Source organism: Delphinapterus leucas, chromosome 8, assembly GCF_059928025.1.
Source record: "Delphinapterus leucas isolate spDelLeu-1000000601 "Yukka" chromosome 8, BTC_Dleu_Yukka2, whole genome shotgun sequence".
NCBI classification, from domain to species: domain Eukaryota; kingdom Metazoa; phylum Chordata; class Mammalia; order Artiodactyla; family Monodontidae; genus Delphinapterus; species Delphinapterus leucas.
Genome location: NC_143136.1, coordinates 62,426,287 through 62,453,730, shown reverse-complemented (window position 1 = coordinate 62,453,730; position 27,444 = coordinate 62,426,287). Strand labels below are relative to the sequence as shown.

The following is a 27,444-nucleotide window of genomic DNA, read 5'->3' as shown; positions in this document are numbered from 1 at the left end:
AAATAAATAGACTTGTTATTGTATTTATATTTTAATGAATATTTTTGCAAATTATGCTGAAATAAAAGTTGACATTCTGGTTCTGACGTTCATTTGTAAGAATTATTCGCGTTTCTGGTTAGCTCTTTTAAAAGTACTATCTAGGAAATCTTAGTTTTTATAAGAGAATATAGCCATTAATTTTTTTCTACAGATTAGGCAACAGAAGATTTGTGAAAACAAAATGTATTGATCTCATTTATATTCCCTTGATGAAGGAACACATGCTGGTCTCCGCTCGCTTTCTGTCCACTAATATGAAATCCTTGTCCCTGCTTCCTTGCTGGTAGGTTTTTAGAAGTTCAGTGAGCAATGCAAATCACCTGAAGGGTGGAAAATTCCCTTGTCACACAGATGCCCTTATCAGCAGCAACCAGATGGAGCTCTGAGCAGGAACATTATCAATGTTAAATTGCTTTTTCTCCCTCCTGAGTAGAGAGGATTAAAGCATTCCTTTAGAAATGGGTGGCAAATATACAGATTTAGAAATATTAATATTTTTAACAGTTTGCATTTATAAGTAAATATATGAAAATAACATTTCAAAACATTCTGTGTTCAAAATACAAGCAAAACCAGCTCAAAATGTTTTGTTTTAAATAAAATAGGGTTCTATTCTTTCCTGAATTCACTTGCAAAGTGTAAGCTTGAAATGTTGCCTTTTATTTATTTATTTTTAAGATGGGGGATATCTCACTATTAGTGTCATATATACATATCTTGGATATAAACTAGTTTATTCAGTTTTAGTTGTGGCAAATAAAGGTGTGTTTAAGTTTATTAATACTGTTGAAATAAAAATACACACAGTCACTCAATTTTCATTTATTATTTTGTCAAACTTGATTGGCTATTTTACTGTTACTGCTTTTGAGTAAATCTTTAGATTCTGCATCGATTTGATTTTTGAAATGTCAATTTACTAATTATTGCTACTCTGTAAACTAATAATCGCTAAATATAATTTCAAATCTATATGAACAATATTGTTGTTTAGCAGTGTTAATAGTTATACAATGTATTTTAATAAAACTGTAATTTTAGAAGTCTATAAAGGAGACTGCTGTTTAATTACATGTGTTGTTTATAGCCACTTTGATGTTAGTGATTTTGTTTCTTAATATTGGTTTCTAGATGCCATCTAAGCTCCAGTGAGTGATAACCATTTCTCTGATAGAAAAATTGGTATGCCCTTGTGTGTTATATGCCAGTAACCACCTAATCAGTGGCTGCCAGAGTACAGATTCTTTCATCAGATTCATATGTGGGTTTTTGAAATGTGTTGCAGTTTTTTTCCTTAAGGCCTAGTTTTTAGTATTTGCCAACACCTAGGATTTTGCAACAATTACACTGTGACGTGTGCAGTTTTGCAGGTATAAATATGAACATATAAGTAAGGATAGATAAACTGTTCCCCTTTTAACTTTCTAAATATCAGATAAAATATGATTATTACTGATATTGCATAAACTATAATTTTTCAAATAATAAAGTTGAAGAACTTTAGGTTTATTCAGACATATCAATAAAACAAAAAGTATTACTTCAATCTAATGACTGAGATATTTTTTAATGCTTTGCTTACAGAACCAATTTGGAACTTGAATTAATTCATCGAGGAGGGAATTTATGTTCAGGTGGTGCAAGCACAGCTGGTAAAAGGTCTTGTTTAAGTAAGTCTTAAGCAGTGCTAAATTTTAAAAAATTTCTGATTATTTCATTTTGAAAGCATATATAGGCAAAGTGGTCTTTTGTTGTATTTTCAAATTCTTTTTATGTTTTGTATAATCAATTTTAATAGTGATTATATGCTTTAAATGGTTAATTTTAGAAGAATCATGAACATTTAGCTCTTTCTATACTATGATTAGTCAGTAAATAAATGTCATAGTAATTAATCAGAATTACGTTGGTTCAAAATTAAAACAGTATATTATTCTCAGTGATAAAAAATTTTCCTCAAACTTAAATTCTTTTAAAGAATTTTTATGTTGTCTGGACTTAAGAAAATTTTTATAAAGAATTCATGTCACCTACAGATTTCTATATAAATAGCTGCTATTAATCAGTGAAGGCATTTGTACTGTATTTTGATGTGCACAAATGTATTAAAATTGTAGATGTTTACTTTTATTTACGAATATGCTTTATATTGTAAACTGAGCATGATTCTTCAGTACTTTTTGTAAGAGTATATTTCTGAGAAGTATCATTTGGAACTTAAAGTAGATTTTTCATGAGCATGGTTTTGATGCTATCACTGTGTAGTCATTGTTTAGAGAATTAATGTGAATACTAGGGGTAATATTATTTAATGTCATGTACAGTTAATTATTGGTCCCAAATCAATGGAGTTAAAATATTTCCTAATGTGATTGATATGGGAAATAAAAATTGTTTAAAACATAATGTATTTTTTGAAAAATGAATATATTTTCTTAAATGCTAAAAATATTAGTAATTATTTAAAATTATCAATATATATTAGTTTTTCAAAAATATGTGTTATTTTAAGAAGATATATATGTAATTTTGGAATGATTTCAGAGCAAAGGACTGATCAAAAACACCTTGAAATTTCTAACATAAAGATATGAACTTATGTGAAATTTAACCAAGTTACTTTTAAAATTCTTACTAGTTGTACTAGATTTTGATATTTTATTTTGTGTTATCACTTTGTTCTTGGAAATTTAAGGTTTTGGAATTTATTTTTTACTGAGTATTCAGTATTTACTGACCCCTTGACGTATGTACTTAAACCCTACTTGTACCCAGTGATATAGTATGTTTTATAGAAGTTGTTGATAAATAGGAGTTTTAGCTTGTAGTCTGTTTGAATTGGCAGAAACTATAATTTCACTTAGATAAATTATTCTTTCTTGTTAATTTGTTGTTTGGCATTGGCTGATAATATTCCAGAAAGTGTTATGTTAGAAAGTGTTTAGTAAAGGAATTTTAGTTTTATGCTAGAAAGCTAGTTTTTCCTCCCTCTAAGGTAAATTTAAATTTATACAGAGGCTTGTAAATGATGAACTTAACCAGAATGCTAAAAATAGTAATAAAAGTCTAGCAGCAGCCACTTCAATTATCACCCTCAATTTTAATTTAAATTATTAAATTGATAGTTACTTCCAGACTTTTGTTTCTTTTTATTTTCCCCTTTAGTGAATAAGAGATTTCAATGTGCCAGTATAGAAGAGGTTGTAATGAAGCTTATCCTAAATATAAGTTAATACTGTTTTTCGTTTTCTTTTTTTCCTTATCAGTTATGTTAGTTCTTTTTTCCCCCAGCTTTACTGAGGTATGATTGACAAATAAAAAATTTTATATATTTAAGTTGTACATGATTTTTTTGATTTTAGTTTTCATATGATGTATTGTTCAGTTACTTACACATTATTTATCCTAATTATTTATAAAAGAGCTCTATAAATCATGTATGCAGAATGTTATATATTCTATGAAATCCCACTATTTTGCAAGTGTATAAACTTAATGTATTTGTTATTTACTCAAGCCTAACTCAAACCTAATTTAAGTTTAATGCAAGAGCATATTGAAGGTGTTTCATAGGATCTTAGATCAAATATCTCATTTTTTTCATTTTCCAGTAGAACTCTAATGGTATTAGTAAACAAAAATTTCTCTTTTTCTCTAGAGCCTATTCATAAGTCAGTATTTTCCTTTTCCCATTCATTACTTTCTACGGCCTCTTAAATATATCATTTTTAAAATGTCTTTTCTCTTTTTCATAATATTTTGGTGAAAGAGAATGAGAAAATGCTCCACTAATTAAGCAAATGATAATGGAAGTTACACTTCTGGAGTAATGTTCCATCACAAATTCCTGATGAAATTGAAGTTTAGTTGAGAAAAAATTTAATAAATTTTGTCTTGAATGGCTTGCGTAATGCCCGATAGATAATTATGGATGGACACACACACACACACACACACACACACACACACACACACCGTGGGGGTGGGGCAGGGCACAAGATTGACCTATTAACAACAATAAAAGCAGAAAATATTACTGGCCAAATTTATACTGAGAAATCAAATTGTCGTGGAATAATGCCATTCAGCACTTCCATATTCAAACAAATTTTTGAAGTATTGAAGTAAACCGACCAGTATCCAATCAGAGTAAAAGTTCATTCCTAAATATATGTCTGGGAAATTTTCCACAGTAAAAATGAGCAAAATTGATTCACATAGCAGCATACTATGGTATTTTAATAATAACTTACGTTTGTAGTTTTAAAGTTTATAAAGTACTTTCACATAAATTATTTAGTCTTTAGAATGACCATGTTAAATAGGTGTTATTTCTTTTTCTTAGAAAAGGAAGCTGGAGTTCAAAGTGATTGCATTGCCAAGTCATATAGTTGGAAAATGTCAAAGCTTGCAATTGAACCCAGTTCTCTGACATTAAATTCAGTTATGTAAGACATATCTCTTGCCCTTAAGTGTCCCAAAAGATGCAGAACCTTTAAAAACTTTCACCCCTGGGCTTAGTCAAGGATATCCTACTGCACACTATCGCCTTGGAATATTTCCAGGATCTCCCATGCTATCCTTCCTGTTATCTTGCCTATTCTCTTTTGCCAGCCTTTCACTGTAAATTCTATTTTTGTTTTGGGCCACTCCTTCAGACATTTTCTCAAGTCCTCATTCCTTCTTCCTTGGATACCAGTTGGTTCTCCTTTATTTTTCACCAGTTTGCTGGCTGGTTCCCCCTTGCCCCTGGCGTGAGCCATCTCATCAGCTTGCACATGCAGCTCTGCTCCTGATTCCTAGGTCTGAGCTGTGGACCTCCTCTTTATTCGCTGGAAGGTCAGGCATTAAGGACCTTGTATTCAGCAGATAAGACTGATTCTAGATAATTTATTGTAAGATAGAAAGTGTTAAGTTCTAAAGTGGGGTATGGATAAAGTTCTAGAAAATTTGGAGGTTTGGGATCATATCTAGCTTGTAAAATCAGTGAAGCTTTTGGCGGACATGGCATTTGAACAAGGTTTTGAAAGATGAGTGAATTTGGAGTTTTTGTTACAAATTGGTATATATACTGATAAGTACCACCAACTTGGTTAGCAACATATGTAGGACAAAGCAGATGCAAAAATTGAAGGCATAACTTTTTATTAAGAATGTTTTATTAAAGTTACTCAATTTCTTCATTCAAGTGATTTGAAAATAGACATGGAATGCCATAGATTCCAGTGAAGTTCACAGGCTTTCAGCACTTTTTGCCATGATATTCTTAGTGTATTTCTCAAGCAGAAATTGTTGAAACCAGTGGCTGGGGTGGGGGTGGGAGGAAGAGGTGTCATTGATAAATTATTAATATTGGAGGATAATTTTTAAAAACTTATCTTTAGTTAGATCAACATCTTTCTATATCTTTGAGTCTGAGCTTTCTGCTTATTACTGTAGTTTAACTAAGGAGCCAAAGTTCATATCACAAATGGATTTCATGATTTTATAGAGATAAAAATTAAACTTTAGTCAAGAAAGGTTGAGGCAAACCCTTGCTTTGACATTTTCATTTGAGGTGCTTTAACTTAATTTTGACATAATATATGATCTTTTCAAGGAATGATGCACACAGTGGAAAACTGCCCCCTGTGTTTGTTATTCATAGAAAGCAATCCAGCTTAGATGTGTGCATGCAGCATGCAGCTCAAAGTAGTTTTAGTTGCTCAAAGAATGAATTTTTGGAGAATTCAGAGTTAGAGAAAATTATTTTGATGTTAATTTCACCCTGCAGTAAGGCTTCATAAAGATATTGTTTAATATCACAAAATTGCTATTAAATAGTCTAATCTTACTCTTTAACAGTGGTAAAATTCTGATATCCATGGCTTAGTAAGGTCTTTGCAGATTTAAAAAACTATGAATTCTACAAATAGGTTGGATCACAACTTTTGTTCTATTCTTTTTGTTACCCCATAACAAGAAGAAAATTTGGCCACTAATTATTATAGTGGTCAAAGTACATAAATTAATATAAAAATGTAGAAATTGCCTTCAGACTCAACTCTTCATGAGTGGGCAGATAGTTTAATGGCAAGCTTATTTAATCTCATGGATTCTGTTTTTCATAGTATCCAACCAGAGGATTGTTGTAAGAACTCAGTTTTACAATGTATGTTCAAGTCTTCATAGACTGTAAATCTCAACATTACTGTTTCTACTACTTCAATACTACCATCATCAAATTGGGGGTGGGTGAGGAGACCAGAAGCAAGATAAAAGTTTATTTTCAGCCTAGTCTTTTTTTGAAAAAAGCACTTAACAAACCTTAAGTTTGACCTGTTAAAAGATGGGGTTAGAAGGACAGAATGGGATTTATTCCCGAAGACTGATATAGCTTATTTATTGGGAACAAAATACATTGTTAATTTGGGGTGGCCTGGGTTAGAGGTGTGGTTTAAGATTTTGAGCTAAGAAGAGTGGCTTCAGCTATTCTTTAAAGTTTTTCTGCAGGTCCTGTGCTTTGTGGCCCAGGTAGCTAGGCCTTCCTGTGTTAATGGTGTGGTTATTCTAGGAACTAAGTTCCACAGATAATAATTTCCACTGTCAGGGCGTAGGGGTCCTGAGATCTTGCTTGGCTTAGGGCAGGGCAGCTCCTTTTTTCAGCAGGAGCTGAAAAAAGTTTTCAGGTTCTCACTTGGGAGTTCCCTCCATCTTTCCATAGGTAATTTATCAGGACTGTGTAGAGGAACCGGGGAAGCTGACTCTGCTGTGAGAGGTGTATATCCACACCAATTATATTAACCCTAGGATAAATGGGTCAGAACCATTTCCTTACTTTGATTATTAATAAGTTATAGAGAAATTGAAAATGTTTTTTCATGGTAATTTAGAGAGTCATTTGGCTAGTTGAAATTTTTTTCATTGACAAGTATTTAATCAGTGATAACTGCACTGATAGAACTAAAATTTTGAATGATCTGGAAATGCAGACCCAGTTAAGTTTACCTTAGGTAAATTTTAACAGTGGTACAATTTTAGACAGAACCAGTTTATAAAAGTCTTTAGGATAAGTCTTTCCTTTAATATGTATTTCTGTCTTAATAACCAGTATGAGTGTTATACTAAGAAATAATCTGCCTGTTTAGAACTCTTACATGTTTAGAAATGACTGACAGAGACACAGAATTTCCAACCTGGTACTGAGCTCAGTAAACATCTGTTTCAAAAGCATTTTTGAAAAATATGTTATGAAAAACATATAACATATAACAAAAACATATGTAACAACTTTGTGTTCAGTTTCCTTAAGTGGATACTCCCCAAGTCATAAAAATTGGCATAACGGTGTTTCGTGTGTGTGTATGGTATTCATAGCCATACGTGTAAAACTCTTAATTTTACAATGAAGTTGGAGTTATGTTTTTATTTTATAGATTTTTTTGGTATAATAGTCTTACTTTAATATTGATACAGGTAGAAGAGGTTGCTAAATCTTACCTTTTTGTTCCAGCTGAGAGTTCTTATATTTAAATCTTTGGTTTTTTTCAACGACAAATCAGTCTTTCAGTGGTGTTTTCTGTTTTAGTAATGATATGTTTCTCTTGTGATTAAGTACATTATAATACCTTAGACTTGTCCCAGCTGTAAAGAATTTGATTAGGTATTGCAGAAAATAGAGTTCATTGTCCCAGATGACTTGTCACGGCAACCAACATGGGGAAGAAGATAGTGGGAGCAAGTAAGTCAAGCACGACTTTAGTAGTTAGAGTTGAGAGGTCACTGTCTTTGGGGCAGTGAAATTAGGGCTAGTTAATTGGCCTCTTTCTTGGTTACTAAGCCAATATGTCATTACAGCAGAAAAGGAAGAGTATAAATCCATCATGAATTTTAGGCTTATATTATATGATTTAAAAAACTAGGATTGTTGACATATTCATACAGTATTCAGCATGCTTAAAAAAAATTCTATTAAATGTCAAGCACTGTGCTAGCCTGGGAATTACAAAGAGGAAAAGAAACAAGTTGTCTTTTTCAGAGAGATTTCACCATCTCATAGGAGAGGAAAATGTGAAAAATAATTACAGGGCTGTATTAGAAGTGCTAAAATAAAGGTAACTCAAGTGTAGAGAATGCGTAAAGCAAGGGATGATCACATCTGTCTCAGGTGCGGTATTAGAGAAAAATTTACAGAGGAGCACTTGAACTGGCTCTTGAAAGATGAATCAGGTTTGCCTGGAGAACAACAAGATGCTATTCTAGGCTGAGAGAACATCTTGCAAAGGCAGAGTGAGACAATATGACACATTAGTGAATAGTTGCTAAATAAAGTAAAGGGAGGAAAGAAGGTTAAGTAATAAACCAGAAAAAGAAGATAGGGGTTATCTCATGAAGCGCTTTCTATGCCTGTTCTTTCAGTGGTTCACCAACCATTTATGAGATAATATGAATAGATTTATTGTTTACAGGAATTGGAAGGGGGTGAAACAAAAGACATAAAACTGAATGAGGACATTGTTGAGTAATCTAATTGAGAAACGATGTAGGGGTGGAGTAGAGTAGAAGAGGGGTCATAGGAGGCGGAACCAATAGGATTGGTAATCAACTGGCTATGGAGGGCAAGAATGTGGGAGATGACTCCCAAGTTTTTCCTTGGATGTTTGCATGGGCAGTGATGTCATTCACTCAGATGGAATTATAAGAGGAAATGAATATTGGAGCTAGGCTGGGCTATATAATCAATTTAGTTTTGGATATATTGATCTTTGTGGTGCCTGTCAAACATCTGAAGTGCTAGAAAAATTTGTGAATTGTAAACTTACAGGTAGAAGTGGAAGTTGAGCTTATGTGAAGTAGCGTGTGCAGAATGAGAAGGAAAGAGGGCTCAAAGGGATCCCTTTTCCTTTCTTATGGAGAATGCCACCTTTTAGAGTTCAGTAGAGGAAGAAGAACACTTACAAGTAATTGAGAAGAAGCTGGGGGAGAACCATGGAAGAGTGGTACCAAAAGTTCAGGGGAGGAGAGAGAAGAGGTTAAAAATATATGTTAATATTTTGTATAGAGTGGTAGTTTTATGTGGAGACCTAATGTGTCTAATGTAGTCATAATCTCTAATTTAGCTGTATTATCTCATTTATAAATATTAAATTTATTATTTGGAATTTATCCTTAGAAACCATATATGTATATTCATGTATATAAACACACTGTCTACATACTACAGATGTATGCTATTACCATAACTACTATCACTTAAAACAGCCCAGAAAGTTGGTATTATCCCCGTTTTGCAGATAATAAAACTAAGGTAATTTGCCCAAGGACACATGGCTAGTACAGAGCTTGGATTCAAATCCAGGACTTCCTGGGTCCTACTAGGCAGTGGTGCCTGTTTATTGAAATCACAGCACACCTATAAGTTAATGGTGTTTCTCATTTCTGAACCCTTTTATAAATGTAGGTCTAAACTTTAGAACTTTAAAATGTGTCATTCCAAAAAAAGTTATCTATTCCTTTTGCTGTTATTATTCAGAATTTTAATAATGTGCTTTCTTGGTATAATTGCTTTTCAACTTTTAAAATGTCATGAACATAGTTGGTGTTTAATACATTTTTCTATTATTTTTTAGTCTTTAACTTTTTGATATGATTAAGGTTCTCTTCATCCTATGTCTGCTACTGTCAGTATGTGTTTAGTATACAAGATTTTTTTTAAAGCCCTGATTCCTTTATTAGAGAATGGTATTTATTTTATTATTATCATTTTTTTATTTTTTTGACCATCCCATGCGTCATGCAGGATCTTGGTTCCCCAACCAGGGATCAAACCCGGGCCCTTGGCAGTGGGAGCACAGTGTCCTAACTACTGGACCGCCAGGGAATTCTCTCAAAGATATTTTTGTTGCTAAATAAATATTAGAGTTCATTCTTACTGATAGGTCTCAGACTAAATTTTTAAAACACAGTGAATTATATAAACATAGTGAAAAGTATTGATTGTTATTTGGCCTATTCTTTTTCCTGTTGAAGTTATCTGCAGTTTCCAGCATTGTTTTTGAAAGGTAGATGTACCTCATTAGATATGTTATCATCCTTCAGTTCTAGTTAAAACCAATACCAAAGACTCTTGTTATTTATTGTATTTATAGCTTTAGAAGATGCTGCAGGGTTACAATCTCAGCTTTTCATAGGAATGGAAAGGGGTGTGTGTGTTACAAAAGGAATTTTATACTTTTCTTTTCATCATAAAAACCCCAAGGAGAACTGGAGTGGTAGAAATAACTAACAAGTAGGAAATCTTGAATTCTGTTCTTAGCTTTTCCAGTAAATATTAGGGTGACCTGGCAAGGTACTTCCTTTCTCTGGGCCTATTTCCTTATGTGTAGAATGAGGGAATATAAGAAGATAAAAAAGTTTTCTTCAGCATTTGTATTTCTTTAATTATGGTAAAGACTTCGAAAGTAGGCAGATTATAACATTACTTTTATGCTGGCCATGGTTTCAGTGCAAAACAGGTTAGTAAAATTGCAATGTCTATGCTTTTGATTAAATCAAAACTTCAAGTTAATTGACCATCTTGAAAGGAGATATTAAAGAGAGCCCTTTGATTCACTTAAAACCTATATACAAAGAACGCAAAACTTCTCAACTTGCAACTTGAGTTAATCTTAATATTTTCTGCTAGAGGAATTTATTTTTTTTAAATACTTTTAGGTTTTAGACACTTTTTTAAAAGTTATAAATTATATACTTCATAAAAAAAGTCTCTTATGTGTAATTGAATTGAAATAATATAAAAATGACCAATATATTTTTCATCATGTTATTTCTCTGCTAAAAATGTCTCTTGTTCTTAGTATTACCAATGGAACCAGATTACTAGAAAAACTGAAAATTTGGGAAACTTGTCTCAAAACTGGGGATAACAGTATTACCTACCTGGTAGAATTTTTGTGAAAATAAATTGAGATAATCCATATAAAGTGATTATTAAGCAGTGCTTGGCACTAATAAATACTCAGCTAGTGTTAACCATTAATAGGATGAAGAAATTTTAAGAGGATTTAGACTATACATTGACTTATAGACAGAAGGTGAAGCAGGATCAGGCATTTAGACTCTCCTGTTTGTTATAGAGACACCAGATTGAAACAGTTGTAGGTACAGAGTGTTAGTCCCATTTCCTTTACCCTGCCCCACAGAGTGGAACATTTATTTTGTTCATCTTATAGCTCTCATGTCTTACAAATAACTTCCCCAAACTACTCCCACCACTAATATTACTCGTCCTCCTCATAGTGATGGATCTCAAGTTATTCTAAAGTATAGTTAATTTCTAAGTCAGTTGCTCAGAGAAACAAAACATGGTTTAGTTTTGAATATTTTAATTTAGAGAGTGACAACAATATGTTTCTGTCATTTGGCTTTTTTCTTTCTGGTTTTAAGAATTAGTTTTAATCACATGTCAAAAAAGTATTATCTAACATTCTAGAAAGTGAATTTTGATTCATTTTAATTCAAATATTTTGAGTATTAGTGGCAGAATAGTTTAGTCCGATCCTTGTCATTTATACCAGAAAATGCACATGTGATATGAAAGCAAAATTTAGGATTTTTTTTCCCAAATAATTGTAAAAATTTTAAACAAAATTTTCTTTCTAAATGTCATAGCAGAATTTTGTTGAAAGCTAAGACTGGTAGATTTTTGTCATGGTTTAGGTAGAAGAAATGAAAATAGCCGGAATAATCCTCTTAAATAATCTTATTTCCATTATCTTTTCTTCATGTTGAATCAAAAGATGATGAAGTCACAATTAAATCTAATGAATATTTAGGAGAAAATATTAGGTAAAGAAAGATATTCACCTAACAGTGGTTTATATGGAAGTTATTGTCCATATTACTCAGAGTAGGGTATTGAAGATAATAGTGAATTTTGGTTAGGAGATCACAATAGTGAGAAGTACAAGTTACCAAGCCTGAAGCATAAAGCCAAGGAAAAGTAGGTCTCTGACAGGAGAAGAAAACAAACCATTCCTGTATTAAGATTGAGCGTAAGGACAGTCCAAATTCTAGTACAATTTATTTGGATATATATTTCAGAGTTTACCTTAAAAGAGAGCATGAAGTAGTTGGTACTTAAACTTGGTGAATTATAATTATAAGGATAAGAAACATTTCCTTATAAATTAGCTAGAAATTTTGCCTGAATATTGTTCTGGACAAATTTTGTGAACCTTCTAATTACCTTTTCTTCAATTTTTTTAGATCAACTGTTCCATGTATTAGCCTTGCACATGCGGCTTTACAGCATTGATTCTGAGTATAATCCTTGGAGAAAGCTCACACAGTTACTAGAAGAGATGAATTCACAGTAAGTATTATTGAAAGATTAAAATCAATTAAAACTGTTTTTGAAAAATAGTTAAGTATAAAAATAGGATTGAAGTTCTTTATAAATATGTGAATTTTCCTTATGAAACTCAGAAATAAAAATTGAAAACAGTTTATTATTATACTTTCTGTACAAATTGCCTAAAAATTCCTACTAAGTGAGAAAGTCTTTTAAAGAATTTCATTGGTTTTTATGCAGACAAAACATTCAGATAGAGGCACAAAATGGCTGGTAGTCTTTTTATGTCAGAATTGATCAGTGGGTTCAGGTAACCGTAGACTGATCCCGTCATTGTAAAGTTCCCCATAGCCTTTCACCTAATGATTTTTGAAACCTGTGATTATTCTTGCCTAAATCCAGTATTTCATTAGGTACTGAGAAATAGTGATTTTAAAAAAACCACAAAAATTTTCCTTACGGTTTATTAGCTAGGTTGTTTTTATAAAGAAAAACTTTCCCAGTATCAGCTGTTTAGTTACCCTGAAACATAGTTTGGCAAGATGAATGCTTAATTCTTCCCTATTTATAAATCTTCAAAGAAATGAGTTGATACCCTAGCAACTTCCAGTGGTGACCGATAAGTTGTGGTTATTATGATCTCATGGATTTTTATATACTTGATGCATTTCACTCCATTTCAGACATTCTTTTTTTTAAATTTTTTTTCTTTTTCTTTTTCTTTATTTTTGGCTGCGTTGGGTCTTCGTTGCTGTGCGCGGGCTTTCTCTAGTTGTGGTGAGCAGGGGCTACTCTTTGTTGCAGTGCACAGGCTTCTCATCGCGGTGGCTCCTCTTGTTGCGAAGCATGGGCTCTAGGGCACGCGGGCTTCAGTAGCTGTGGCGTGTGGGCTCGGTAGTTGTGGCTCATGGGCTCTAGAGTGCAGGCTCAGTAGTTGTGGCACACAGGCTTAGTTGCTCCACCGCAACTAAGTGTGGAGCAACTAAGTGTGGGATCTTCCCGGACCAGGGCTCGAACCCGTGTCCCCTGCATTGGCAGGCAGATTCTTAACCACTGTGCCACCAGGGAAGCCCCATTTCAGACATTCTTTTCAATGCAAGTTGCTTCCTTTTAGGTTAGTGAGAATCCCTTTAGGTTGGCTATTGTACTTCAACATGATCAAAGTAGTCTTTGATAATGCCTTTGCTTTCTGACACAGTAAGTTGACCTGGGTTTATTTTGTACATTTTCCACTCTGTACCTGGAATCAGCCATTTCTCCATGTAGTTCCTTTTAATGGGAAGTGGTATTTAGACATCACAATCTGGGTGCTAAGGAGTATCCATAGCTACTGTGCTATTATTGCTTATAGGCCATTCCAGTGGACAGGATTAGGAAATATTTTTTTAAGGAGAAAGATCTTGAGTTCTTACTGGTGTTTGCAATTTACACATAAGATTGTAAGGTTATATTTTGTTTCTTAACTTTTTTGTTATTTACATCTTTTTTCTCTTATTCTGGAAATCTTGGTTCCTAGTGATATTAATAACAGCATTACTATTTGCATAACCTACAGTATAACTACAATTCTTTTTTTTAAATACCAATATTAGTACTAATTATAATTTCTTTTTGTCCTTAGAATATATACCACTAGGGATGTACAGACAAAATACTAATTTCTAAGTCATTTGAAGTAACTTTTTCTTGTGTGGTTATGCTCTCAGCTTGATTTATAGTTTTTAATTATCTATATATTTTATAGATTTATTGTTTTCTTTTTTCCCCCTCAATATTTAAAGCAATAGTGCCCAGCTGTAGGATAGAATGTAGGTTTGTATATGCTGGAAGGATCAATAAGATACATTTAAAAAGGGGGGGGGGATAAATTAGAAGTTTGGGATTAACATATACACATTACTGTATATAAAATAGATAATCAACAAGGACCTACTGTATAGCACAGGGAACTCTACTCAGTATTCTGTAATAACCTATATGGGAAAAGAATCTGAAAAAGAATAGATATATGTATAACTGAATCACTTTGCTGTACACCTGAAACTAACACAACATTGAACTATACTCCAATATAAAATTAAAATTTTTTTAAAAGGCAAAAAAAAAGATATATTAAAAAAGCAAAATTTTCAAAATCATTGTTATAATTCTATTTTTGTTTAATAATAATAAAACAAACTATGGAATGTTATTAACTCTGAAAAGATTGCCTTTTTTACCTTGATTTTTTAATTTTAATTATGTAAAACGTATTTTTTCCAAAGTAAAAATTATATAATAAAGTAAATTCAGAGATATATGTCTTTCATTTCTGTCCATTTGCATTTCTTTTTGTGAACTCCCTAAATCTAGTTGTTGGTCTTTTTCTTCTTCATTTAAAAAATATGTTTATGGATTGTGGATATTAGTCCTTTGTGTGATAAGTTGCAAATATATTTCACCAGATTGTCTAATGTCTTTTTTGTGTGTGTATGATTTTTTTTGCCATGCAAAATTTTATTTTTAATGTAGTCATATTTATTAATCTTTTTTTTTTAAATTAATTCTGGAACTTGATGCATTTTGACTCAGGTCTTTTTCTGGTTATAAAAGGATTGATTCATTCATTTTTTCTTGTGATGAGAACTTTTAAGATTTACTCTCTTAGCAACTTTCAGATATACAATACAGTGTTACTAACTATAGTCACCATGCTGCTCATCACATCCCTATATGTACATTACATAACTGGAAGCTTGTACCTTTTGAACATCTTCACCCATCCCCATCCTCCATCCCCCACCCCTGTCTATGCAATCACCAGTCTGTTTTTTGTATCTATGAGGAGTTTCTTTGTTTGTTTCTAAGATTCCACATATAAGTGAGATCTTATGGTATTTGTTTTTCTCTGTCTGACTTACTTCACTTAACATAACGCCCTCAGGGTTCATCCATGTTGTCACCAATGGCAGGATTTCCTTTTTTATGGCTGAATAATATTCCATGGTATATATATGCCACAATTTCTTTATCCATTCACTCATTAATGGACATTTAAGTTGTTTCCATGTCTTGGCTATTGTAAATAATGCTGCAGTGAACATGGGGGTGCGTATGTCTTTCTGAGTTAGTGTTTTCCTTTCCTTCAGATAAACACCCAGAAGTGGAATTGATAGATCATACAGTAGTTCTGTTTTTTTAATTTTTTGAGGAACCTCCATATTGTTTTTCATAGTGCCTTCACCAATTTACAATCCCACCAACAGTGCACCAGGGTTTCTTTCCTTTTCTCCCCATCCTTACCAGCACTTGTTGTTTGTTTTCATTTTGATGATAGCCATTCTGACAGGTGTGAGGTGGTATCTCATTGTTGTTTTGATTTGCATTTCCCTGGTGATTAGTGATGTTGAGCACCTTTTCATGCACTTGGTCATCATCTGTATGTCTTTAGTAAAGTATCTACTCAGATTCTCTGCCCATTTTTTAATTGGATTGTTTTTTGCTATTGAGTTGTATGAGTTCTTTATGTAGTTTGGATATTAACCTTTTATCAGATATATGATTCTTCTATTTCTGTGGCTTCAGTTTTTACAGTTAGAACTCTAATCTATTTGGAATGTTTCAAAATGTATGGTATAAGGAAGAGATTCAATCTTATTTTTTGCCATATAGTGATCAAATATCCTACTGTTTTGCCTTCCCTACATAAGTAAATTAAGACATGTATGCGAAGAGAGAGGAGAGAGAGAGAGAGAGAGAGATGGAAGAAAAGTTGAGAAAGTGCTTTGCTTACTGATATGGAAAGATCTCCATTCAGATACAATATTAAAAGAAAAACAAATTCAGGAGCACTAAATCTGTACTTTATGCTACCACTTGTATAATCAAGGGGAGATGAGAAATAAATTTGTATTTGCTTGTTAAAATAAAACAAAACAAACCAGATCCATACATATGTGGATATTGGATTTATAGCATAGATGGAACTGTGGAGCAGTTGGGGAAGCACAGTCTTTATAGTGAATGGAGCTGGGTTAGTTGGATATTTATATGAGAAATAATTAATATTGACTCCTACCTCATGCAGAACCTATTCAGATTTTGCCAGTTATTTCAGTAATATCCTGGGAAATGCAAATGCAGTGCAAAGAAAATTCAAGATCGTGTTTGTGTTTAGTGTCATGTCTCTTTAATTTCCTTCAGTGTGAAATCTTTCCTGACTTTGTATTCCATGACATTGACTTTTTTTTTAAGAGCTCAGGCCAATTATTTTGTAGAACCCCTCAGTTTATTTTTGTCCAATATTTCCTTGTGGTTAGATTCAGGTGATCAACTTTTGGCAGAAATATCGCATAAGTAATATTGTGTTCTTTTTCGTGTGTCACATCAGGAGACACATGCTATTGATTTGTCTTCTTATTAATGTTAATAACTCTGATCATTTGGCTAATGTGGTATCTGCCAAGTTTTTCCACCGTAAAGTTATTATTTCATCCTTTGTAATTACTAATTATCTGGTGGGGGTATACTTTGAGGCTATGAATAAATACCGCTACTTCTCAGAAAAAAAAAAATTGTGTGTGTGTGTTTGTGTTTGTGTTTGTAGACAAAATTAGTAAGCTGTGAGTATTTTGTATGTTCTGGCTAAGGAAAATAAATCACTTTTCTTGATAGTAGCTAGTAATTTTCTTTCCTGGCTAGACTTGCATACCCAAGGACAGGGATGGTGTGCAGATGAAGTATTAGAATGCCTAACTCTCTGAGTCTAAGGATACTCAGCAAACAAGAGGTTTCTTAAGTGTAGTATTGGTGAATTAAAAGTTTTAAAGACCAGACAGAGGTACTCTGCTTTCCATATTACTGATTGCTGGGTTGTGTTCTTTTATAGCCCTAAGATTAGTAGGATAGTACTAAATGCTGCGAACAGTTATCCAGTGTTTACATCATGCTACACAGTTTTGTGCTTTGCATATATAATCTCATTTAATCATCACCATAACTGTATAAACTAGGTACCATTGTTGTCTCAATTTTTACATACAAGGAACATGAGGCTTAGAAAAGTTAATTAACATGTTCTTTAGGGGCACACAGCTGTGAAGGAGTAGAGCTGATCTGAATCCAAATCTTTCTGATTCCAGAACCTAAGGAAGCATAGAGTAATAGCTAAAAACTTAGGCTTTGGAATCAGAAAGATTTGGAGAGATCTGAGGAATTTCTGGAAAATCTGGTTGATTTTTTTTCCCCTTCTTATTTGCTCTCATTTTTATGGTTCATTAGTTCACTAACTTGTAATATTACAGTTGATTATGTCATCTGTGTTTCATTTCTGTATAAGAGTTTTAAAAATGGAAGTATCTTTTTCTGTATTCTCACTTTTAATCCTTTTACAACATAAAATTCTATGTCTAATGATATAGGTTTCTCATATACACTTTTGTCTATAATCCTCATGAAAATTATTTCCTTATTTTCTTTAAATTTCACTGTGTTGATAGTTACTTTGGTTTAAAAAAAAATGGGAAAATTAGGCCTATTAAGTCTAACCCACCCATTTCCCCGTATTATCCATGGAATTAATAGTAGTGTACAGTTTTTATAATCTGGATTTTAAAGATTACCTAAAAACTTTGAGATAGAGATAATTATGTATTTTAAAATATTAAGCATTTAACAGATACTTATCACAATGATGATATTAAACCCCACATTAAAAAACTGTGGTTGGGACTTCCCTGGTGACACAGTGGTTAAGAATGCAGGGGACACGGGTTTGAGCCCTGGTCCAGGACAATCCCACATGCCGCGGAGCAACTAAGCCCATGCGCCACAACTACTGAGCCTGCGCTCTAGAGCCCGCGAGCCACAACTACTGAAGCCCACGTGCCTAGAGCCCATGCTCTGCAACAAGAGAAGCCAATGCAGTGAGAAGCCTGCACACTTCAAAGTAGCCCCTGCTTGCCGCACCTAGAGAAAGCCCGTGTGCAGCAATGAAGATCCAACACACAGCCAAAAATAAATAAATAAATTTATTTATTTTTTAAAAAACACCAAAACTGTTGTTGACTTCTCTACAGTGGGGTGTATCCATTCATTCATTCAGAACATGTGCTTACTGTGTGCCAGGAAAGATCCATTCCTGTGTCCTGAGATGATTGTTATTATCTTAGTAGCCAACAAGCTCCATGTTATTGTTTTTGTAAATTTTTCCTGATTATGAAATTGTAGTTATTGTACAATGTTTAAAATGTACAAAAATGTTGAGAAAGAAAATGAAACAATCTAAAATCTCATAACCTACCTGCTATATATAGTTTATTACAATTTAATGAACTCATGAACCATAAAAATGAAACATAATGTCTTATAAAAATGAGAGACATTTCTTTGCAGTCTCTTTTTTTCTCTGTGTGTGTGTGTATATATATATACACACACACGCAGAAATGCCATGTGTAAAATAGATAGCTAGTGGAACATGCTGTAAAGCACAGGAAGCTCACCTCGGTGCTCTCTGACAACCTAGATGGGTGGGATGTGGGGGAGAGGTAGGAGGGAGGTCCAAGAGGGAGGGGATATGGGTGTACATGGAGCTGATTCACTTCACTGTACAGCAGAAACTAACACAGCATTGTAAAGCAGTTACACTCCAGTAGTAAATAAATACATAAATACATACATAAATAAAAATGGAAAAAAAAACTGTTTGAATCATATTGTATCAGTTTTAGAATCTGCTTTTTAAAAATAACACCAACCAAATTCCCACATCATTAAAAATTCTTTAAACGATACACCTAATTTATTTATTTACTCCCAATTTAATTTACAGACGTACAAAAGCTACCACTTGTGTAATCAGTGGAAAACCATTTCTGTGGGAATTTGAATAATAGGTGAAGAAATGGTGTCCCCTCGATTTTTTTCTTTTTAAGAACTTTGGTCATGTAAAGAAGAGATGCCAGAGAGACTTAAGAGACAAGAAATGCTAGGATTCATGGCATTAATGGAAGGTTACCTTTGGAGAGAAAGACAAGTATATTAAAGAGATATTTGTAGAGAATAGAGCCATTCAAAGAGCTGTCATCCTCTGCCAGTTATTTAAGCTTCACAGCAGCAGAGATTGGTTTACTCACATATGTGTCCAGTGCCTGGCATACAGTTAAGTAATCACTATATATTTGTTGAGTGATGAAGCCTAGTAAAAGATTTGAGCAATTCTTGTTTATCCCAAGTCTAGTCTGAAGTGTAGCTTCAGAATTTAACCAATTCTGGAAGCTTAAGATTAACTTTTTTCTGACATTAAAAATTAAACCTATGACCAAAAATTGAAGCTTCTAAAGGAGTTTTAAAAATTCTTTTAGAGTGAAAAGAGCTGCTTTATAATATATTCTATGTGTTTTATAGTACTATACATTCCTTAGATTTACTATTTTATCTTTTATAGTGTATTTTAAGTTCTGCTTTGGTTATTATTTTTCTTTGAAACTTTGAAACTGTTAAAAGATTTTATTTGAATTTTATATTAGTCATAAAGTTGAAACAACTTTTAACAAGAGATATTGACCATGCCTTTTCAATGTAACTTATTTGTGAATTTTTTTTTATAACATGAATATTTCTTCTTTAGTATGAAGTTTGTCATAGCAAGTGTCCTAAGTGCCACCCCATTTGTAGTGGAACTAATTCTCTTAAGCTCCGTTTAATGCTTTGTTTGATTTCTGTAATCTAAGAGATCAGAAAGTTAATCATAATCAAGTTAATATATCCTAAGACCTAACAAATTTTCTATGTAATTTTTTCATATTAGGCGGAGTCAAGGAAATATGTGAACCTAAAAGGTTTTATTTTTAGGCCAAAAATATGGCTCTAACTTTTTCTTCTGAGATTTCTCAGTTGCTTATGAAAGTTGATTTCTGTTCCATAGACATATATGTGAAATATAAAATGAATTAGAAGGAAGATACAATACTGTCTAAAGTGTATGCACTTTTCTTTTAGGCTGGGAAATGAGGAGCAACAGCCTGAGGTTCCAATTCTTTATCATGATGTTACATCCCTTTTGCTTATCCAGATCTTAATGATGCCACAACCCTTACGCAAAGGTATGTCTTTATAATTTAGATTCTTAGATTATATTGTATATATAATGAATATTCTAAAAATTATAGGCATAAGTATAGCATTCAGTCTGATGGAAATGTTCTGAGGTAAATAGCATTGTAATCATATATATCTAAAGAAGATGACAGTGAAATAGTTTTTTTCCCTTGTAGGTCTGTTTTTAGATTTTTAGTCAATAATAAGGTAAAGACATGGGGAAATCACTCTTTGTTTTTAAAAAATTAAAATGATACAAAATGTGAAAAATAGAGCAAACTGTCAGCCTTAATGCCTCTACGTTATCTACATGTATACATACATATTTTGATATAGTAGTATCATAGAGTTATTCAAAATGTGATGACCCATTATTTTTAATTAGTGTTAGTATCATACCAGTATGATATTAACAGAATTAATATTATATTAGAAACACTTTAACTATTGTTCCACAGTTGTATGAGTTCTGTGAGTTCTTTGTATATTTTGGATATTAACCTCTTATTGGATACATTGTTTGCAAATATCTTCTTCCATTCAGTAGGCTACCTTTTTTGTTTTGTTAATTTTTCATGGTAATTTTAGGAAAAGAATAAAGTGTCTGATACTGCCTTCAGATTATGTCCTATTTACTTGTATGATTTTTCACATTTGGGTTTTATTATTTTATATGTACTCTATCTTGTCCTAAAAGAAACTTGGAGCATTTTATGTCACCTTAACTCTAAAACAGTTTATGGAAAAGAAACTTTTGCAGACATCTCAATCCTCTTTGTCTTCTTGTTTATCACCTGCACTAAGCCTGGTACTTGTAGGCAAGCCAGTAAATAAATGGATGTTGAATAACTGTATCTCTGCAGGAGATTATAGATTCCCTGGATTACTTTTGCAAAACACAGCACAAATACTGTTGCATAGAGTGCGTACTCACTAAATATTTAATTGTCTGATTTTTGAAAATTTCTTGTGTTTTCATGCCTTACCCACTGAAGAAAATCTGGTTTACTTAGATTTTGTTTATATTATTCCAGAGTCAAGCTGTTGTCTCAGCTTGGCATCAGTATCCTTTGAACTATATTCCTGTTTTAGGATCTTTATTTTGATGAAAAATCAGAAATATGGATAAAGATTTACATGTGATATCTATTTAAAAAGTTGTTTAATTTCATGAGTTATAATGTTGCAAATTTTTAACAATGTTGAATTGCATGCTAACAGCAAAATGATGACTTCATCTTCTGAAATAGTGTGATGAGATAGATGTGGCATCTACCTAGTTCAGTCCTCACAGCAATTTAGAATATGAAGTAATAATTTTCATTTGTGATTCTGAGGAGAAATTCACATTTTAAAGAGCCTCAGGCCAACATTTCTACCTTACCAGACTCTTTATCATATGTGATCAGTAGGGGCAAGCTTTTATTATAGGGCCCTTGAAAGTGCCTTGTCTCCCTACACCCTTCCTTTTTCCTATCATGCAGTAGCACTATAAAACTTAAAATCTGTACCATTGTTTAAAGTCTGTGTGCTTTTAAGGCATTTAAAATAAATATTGATCTTCCTTTGTTTACCCTCAGGTAGGTTGATTGTGATTTTTGGTTTTTTTAAAAAACAGATTGAGAGTAGATATCCAATTCCTTTTTCTCCTTTTTAAATTTTGATAATTACATGTGAAGGGATTTGCTCTCTGTTGTAACCTTGGAAGACAGCAACCTGTTGACTTAGTATACACCTCAAATGAGTGATTCCTTGTTTTTTCCCTAAGTCCCTAAAATGCATTGATTTCACACATGGCAAGTATTCAGTAAATAAATATTTCTTAAATGAATGAGTGAATGTGAGAACTTAAGCTTAATCTGTGACTTTAAACTTCCAGTTTAAATATTTTTAAAATGATGATAGTCAAGGCAAAGTAACAAAAAAAATTAGTGGTTTGCTACAACAAAAAGCTAAAATTGTGCTTAAAAAGTCGTTGTCATTTTTTAATGCATCATTTCTTTTTAATTAAAAATTTATTTAATTTATAATGAGAAGAAACTAAATGTGAGTGGTATTTCTAGGCCATGTAAATGACTTACTGGTTAAAATCATTTTGTTTTGTGCTTAGTAGACAAATTCTCTAATTTTTAGCATTCTATTAAAACATTTAATCGTCATGAGATACTCTATTTTTAATTTTGATACCGTCCTTTCTTGGTTTTCCTTGTATCTCTTTTTCTGCTCATTTTCAAGGCTCCTTTTCATTCACCTCTTCCTCTTCCCATTCTTTGAGTTGTTGCTTGATTCCTGACCCCTTCTCAATTTTACCTTCTTTCGTATAGCATCATCTGTACCTATTCTTTGATGATTCCCACATATTCTAGCTCCAGTCTACAGCTCCGTGGTGAGCTGCAGATTTCTACACATGCCTCAAACTCAACATATATAACATTAATTCATTTTCTTCCCATCCAAACTTGCTCTCTTCCTCTGTTTTCCATTTTAGTCAGTACTACTACTAGTTACTCTTTGTAGAATGAGAGTCTACCATTATTTTCTACCTCCAAAGCTCTACCAAATGCTGTAATTTCTGTCATCTAAATACTTCTCTAATTCGACCCATTCTTTCCATCAGGCCATCTAATTTGACATATGCTAGAGTACTTTTGCTATCTGCTAATAGGTGTTCTTGCCTCTAGCCTTGTTTTAGGCCCTTTCTCCTGAGAAGCAGCAGTGAATATTTTAAAATTCAAATCTAATATTATCCCTATCCTGCTTAAAATTACTTCTCATTGCCCAGTCTAGATTCTATAAATCAAATGCTTACAGATATCAAATAAGTAACGTAAATAGTAATATTAATAACAACAGATATTTACTGATTGCCATTGCCAATCACTATTTTAAGCATTTAACTTAATCCCTTTAAAGCAGGTGATATTATCCTCATTTAACAGATGAAAAAATAGAAACAGAGTGTTTAACTAACTTGCCTAAGATCAGAAGAGTCAATTTAAATCTAGACAATTTGGCTTCATAGCCTAAACTCATTCTTAACAATAATGTCTTTGGTTTGATATAAATGGGAGTTGGGGACTGTGACAAGTTAGAGAATGCATGCTTGGCCGAAGAGAACACTTACTGTTCAGCTCCCGATACCTGTCGTCATGTAAGAATGTGGACCCAGTATTGTCAGATCTTCCTGTTTTTTAAGAGTAAGTGGAAATCTGGACTTTTACAAGAAATATCCGAGTTTTAAATGTCAGTAACTAAAGACAAAACAGGATAAAGACAAACCAAACATCTCTCCAGGCTGCATTCAGACAGGTAACCCTCAGTTTGCAACCTTTGGTCTTCGGCATAAAGATTACTTTTCTAGCTTCATCTCTCGTAGATTGCTACTCATAAGTCTAGATACATTGGACAATTTACAATTTTTGTAAGTCTTGGGCTCTTTTTGTGACCCTTGTACAAACAGCTTCCTCTGTCTGGAATCCCCCTTTCCTTGCCTCATTCCATCTTTGCCTTCCTTATTATGGCTTATTTCTCTTAATCATTCAAGACTAACTCTCCTCTTTGGGGCAGGAGGCTTGAATTTTTTTCTATTCCCTGCCCTTAGTCTATAGTTCCTCCTTCTGTTTGCTCCCATCACACCCTGTACATACATACAGCCATCTGTCTCTCTTACTATCCAGACTCCAAGTCCTTATTGTCTATAACCTGGCATGTGTTAGGTGTTAAGATATTTAGAAATCCATTTAGAACTAGCTTATAAGCACAAAGAAAGAGCACTGATGGACTCACATAACCAAACTGTAGGGATGACCAGAACCATGGCTTCAGATGCTAGCAGGGTTCTTGCCATCTTGGGTCTATCCCTCTCTCTGTGGATCTGCTTCATTCAGCCTTGCCTTAGACAGTCTCTGCCATAGACTAGGAGCATGACCTCTGCTATTTCCAGACTCACATCTTTACACCTTCCCTTTGCCTCCAGTTAGAGAAATCCCAGATAGGTACTCTGACTGGCTCAGCTTATATCAAGTTCCCACCCCAACCCATAAACATTGGTAAGAGAAAGCATGTGTGTGTGTATGCATGTGTGCACAGGCACACTACACACACACACACACACACAGAAACACACAAATTTAAAATTAGGCAAGATTTTCCTTAGGGCATGATTTTTAAGGTGTCATCTGACTAATTTAAGAGTTAGCCAGGTTACAAGGAGGGAGTAATTCCACTTGAACAGAGACCCAGTAGAAGGATGCCAAATACTTCTTTTAAAAAGGTGAGTCTTGCTGTAATAAACAGACATAAAAGATTGCAGGGGGTAGGTAATGCTGATAAACCACTGTGCAGAAAAGAGTTAATAAAGAAGGCCTGAGTGCTATCCTTTGAAAGGCCTGCTTCCAAGGTTGGCCCTTGACTGGTATCTGGGAACTTTGATTTTGGGAGAGTTTCCACCATCCCACTGATAAGAATGGCTCTCTGTGCCTAAACTGTACAAACAATGTGGTTTATGCTGAACATACCTGCTTTCTTTCTGGGAATCTAGAACTTTGGAATGTGCTAGGCAGTGGGTACCTATGTGACCTGCTCCCAATAAAAATCTTGGGCAGAGTTTCTTCTTTCTTTCTTTTTTTTTTACATCTTTATTGGAGTATAACTGCTTTACAGTGGTGTGTTAGTTTCTGCTTTATAACAAAGTGAATCAGTTATACATATACATATATCCCCATATCTCTTCCCTCTTGCGTCTCCCTCCCTCCCACCCTCCCTATCCCACCCCTCTAGGTGATACCAAAGCACCGAGCTGATCTCCCTGTGCCATGCGGCTGCTTCCCACTAGCTAGCTATTTTACGTTTGGTAGTGTATACATGTCCATGCCACTCTCTCACTTTGTCCCAGCTTACCCTTCCCCCTCCCCATATCCTCAAGTCCATTCTCTAGTAGGTCTGTGTCTTTATTACTGTCTTTCCCCTAAGTTCTTCATGACATTTTTTTTCCTTAAATTCCATATATATGTGTTAGCCTATGGTATTTGTCTTTCTCTTTCTGACTTACTTCACTCTGTATGACAGACTCTAGGTTCATCCACCTCATTACAAATAGCTCAATTTCGTTTCTTCTTATGGCTGAGTAATATTCCATTGTATATATGTGCCACATCTTCTTTATCCATTCATCCGATGATGGACCCTTAGGTTGTTTCCATGTCCTGGCTATTGTAAATAGAGCTGCAGTGAATATTTTGGTACATGACCCTTTTTGAATTATGGTTTTCTCAGGGTATATGCCCAGTAGTGGGATTGCTGGGTCGTATGGTATTTCTATTTGTAGTTTTTTAAGGAACCTGCATACTGTTCTCCATAGTGGCTATACCAATTCACATTCCCACCAACAGTGCAAGAGGGTTCCCTTTTCTCCACACCCTCTCCAGCATTCGTTGTTTCGAGTTTTTTTTTGTTTTTTTGTTTTTTTACCAGTTTCTCTGTTTTGAGATTTTTTGATGATGGCCATTCTGACTGGTGTGAGATGATATCTCATTGTAGTTTTGATTTGCATTTCTCTAATGATTAATGATGTTGAGCATTCTTTCATGTATTTGTTGGTAGTCTGTATATCTTCTCTGGAGAAATGTCTGTTTAGGTCTTCTGCCCATTTTTGGATTGGGTTGTTTGTTATTTTGGTATTGAGCTGCATGAGCTGCTTGTAAATATTGGAGATGAATCCTTTGTCAGTTGCTTCATTTGCAAATATTTTCTCCCATTCTGAGGGTTGTCTTTTGGTCTTGTTTATGGTTTCCTTTGCTGTGCAAAAGCTTTGAAGTTTCATTAGGTCCCATTTGTTTATTTTTGTTTTTATTTCCATTTCTCTAGGAGGTGGGTCAAAAAGGATCTTGCTGTGATTTATGTCATAGGGTGTTCTGCCTATGTTTTCCTCTAAGAGTTTTATGGTGTCTGGCCTTACAGTTAGGTCTTTAATCCATTTTGAGTTTATTTTTGTGTATGGTGTTAAGGAGTGTTCTAATTTCATTATTTTACATGTTGCTGTCCAGTTTTCCCAACACCGCTTATTGAAGAGGCTGTCTTTTCTCCATTGTATACTCTTGCCTCCTTTATCAAAGATAAGGTGACCATATGTGCATTGGTTTATCTCTGGGCTTTCTATCCTGTTCCATTGATCTGTATTTCTGTTTTTGTGCCAGTATCATACTGTCTTGATTACTGTAGCTTTGTAGTATAGTCTGAAGTCACAGTGCCTGATTCCTCCAGCTCCATTTTTCTTTCTCAAGATTGCTTTGGCTATTCGGGGTCTTTTGTGTTTCCATACAAATTGTGAAATTTTTTGTTCTAGTTCTGTGAAAAATGCTATTGGCAGTTTGATAGGGATTGCATTGAATCTGTAGATTGCTTTGGGTAGTAGAGTCATTTTCACAATGTTGATTCTTCCAATCCAAGAACATGGTATATCTCTCCATCTATTTGTATCATCTTTAATTTCTTTCATCAGTGTCTTATCATTTTCTGCATACAGTTCTTTTGTCTCCTTAGGTAGGTTTATTCCTAGATATTTTATTCTTTTTGTTGCAGTGGTAAATGGGAGTGTTTTCTTGATTTCACTTTCAGATTTTTCATCATTAGTGTATAGGAATGCCAGAGATTTCTGTGCATTAATTTTGTATCCTGCTACTTTACCAAATTCATTGATTAGCTCTAGTAGTTTACTGGTAGCTTCTGTAGGATTCTCTATGTATGGTATCACGTCATCTGCAAACAGTGACAGCTGTACTTCTTCTTTTCCGATTTGGATTCCTTTTATTTCCTTTTCTTCTCTGATTGCTGTGCCTAAAACTTTCAAAACTATGTTGAATAATAGTGGTGAGAGTGGGCAACCTTGTCTTGTTCCTGATCTTAGTGGAAAGGGTTTCAGTTTTTCACCATTGAGGATGATGTTGGCTGTGGGTTTGTCATATATGGCCTTTATTATGTTGAGGTAAGTTCCC

General features: G+C 33.6%; 1 protein-coding gene across 2 annotated transcripts in view; it reads left to right on the top strand.

Moving 5' to 3' along the window:
* Positions 1 to 27,444, top strand: part of UBR3 (ubiquitin protein ligase E3 component n-recognin 3) — a 254,192-nt gene that overhangs the window by 168,246 nt on the left and 58,502 nt on the right. For both annotated transcript variants that reach the window (XM_089916715.1, XM_089916716.1), the window contains 3 exons: positions 1,627 to 1,712; positions 12,289 to 12,394; positions 20,354 to 20,457. In XM_089916715.1, the coding sequence (XP_089772841.1) occupies positions 1,627 to 1,712; positions 12,289 to 12,394; positions 20,354 to 20,457 (296 nt within the window). The remainder of the gene's footprint in view (positions 1 to 1,626; positions 1,713 to 12,288; positions 12,395 to 20,353; positions 20,458 to 27,444) is intronic.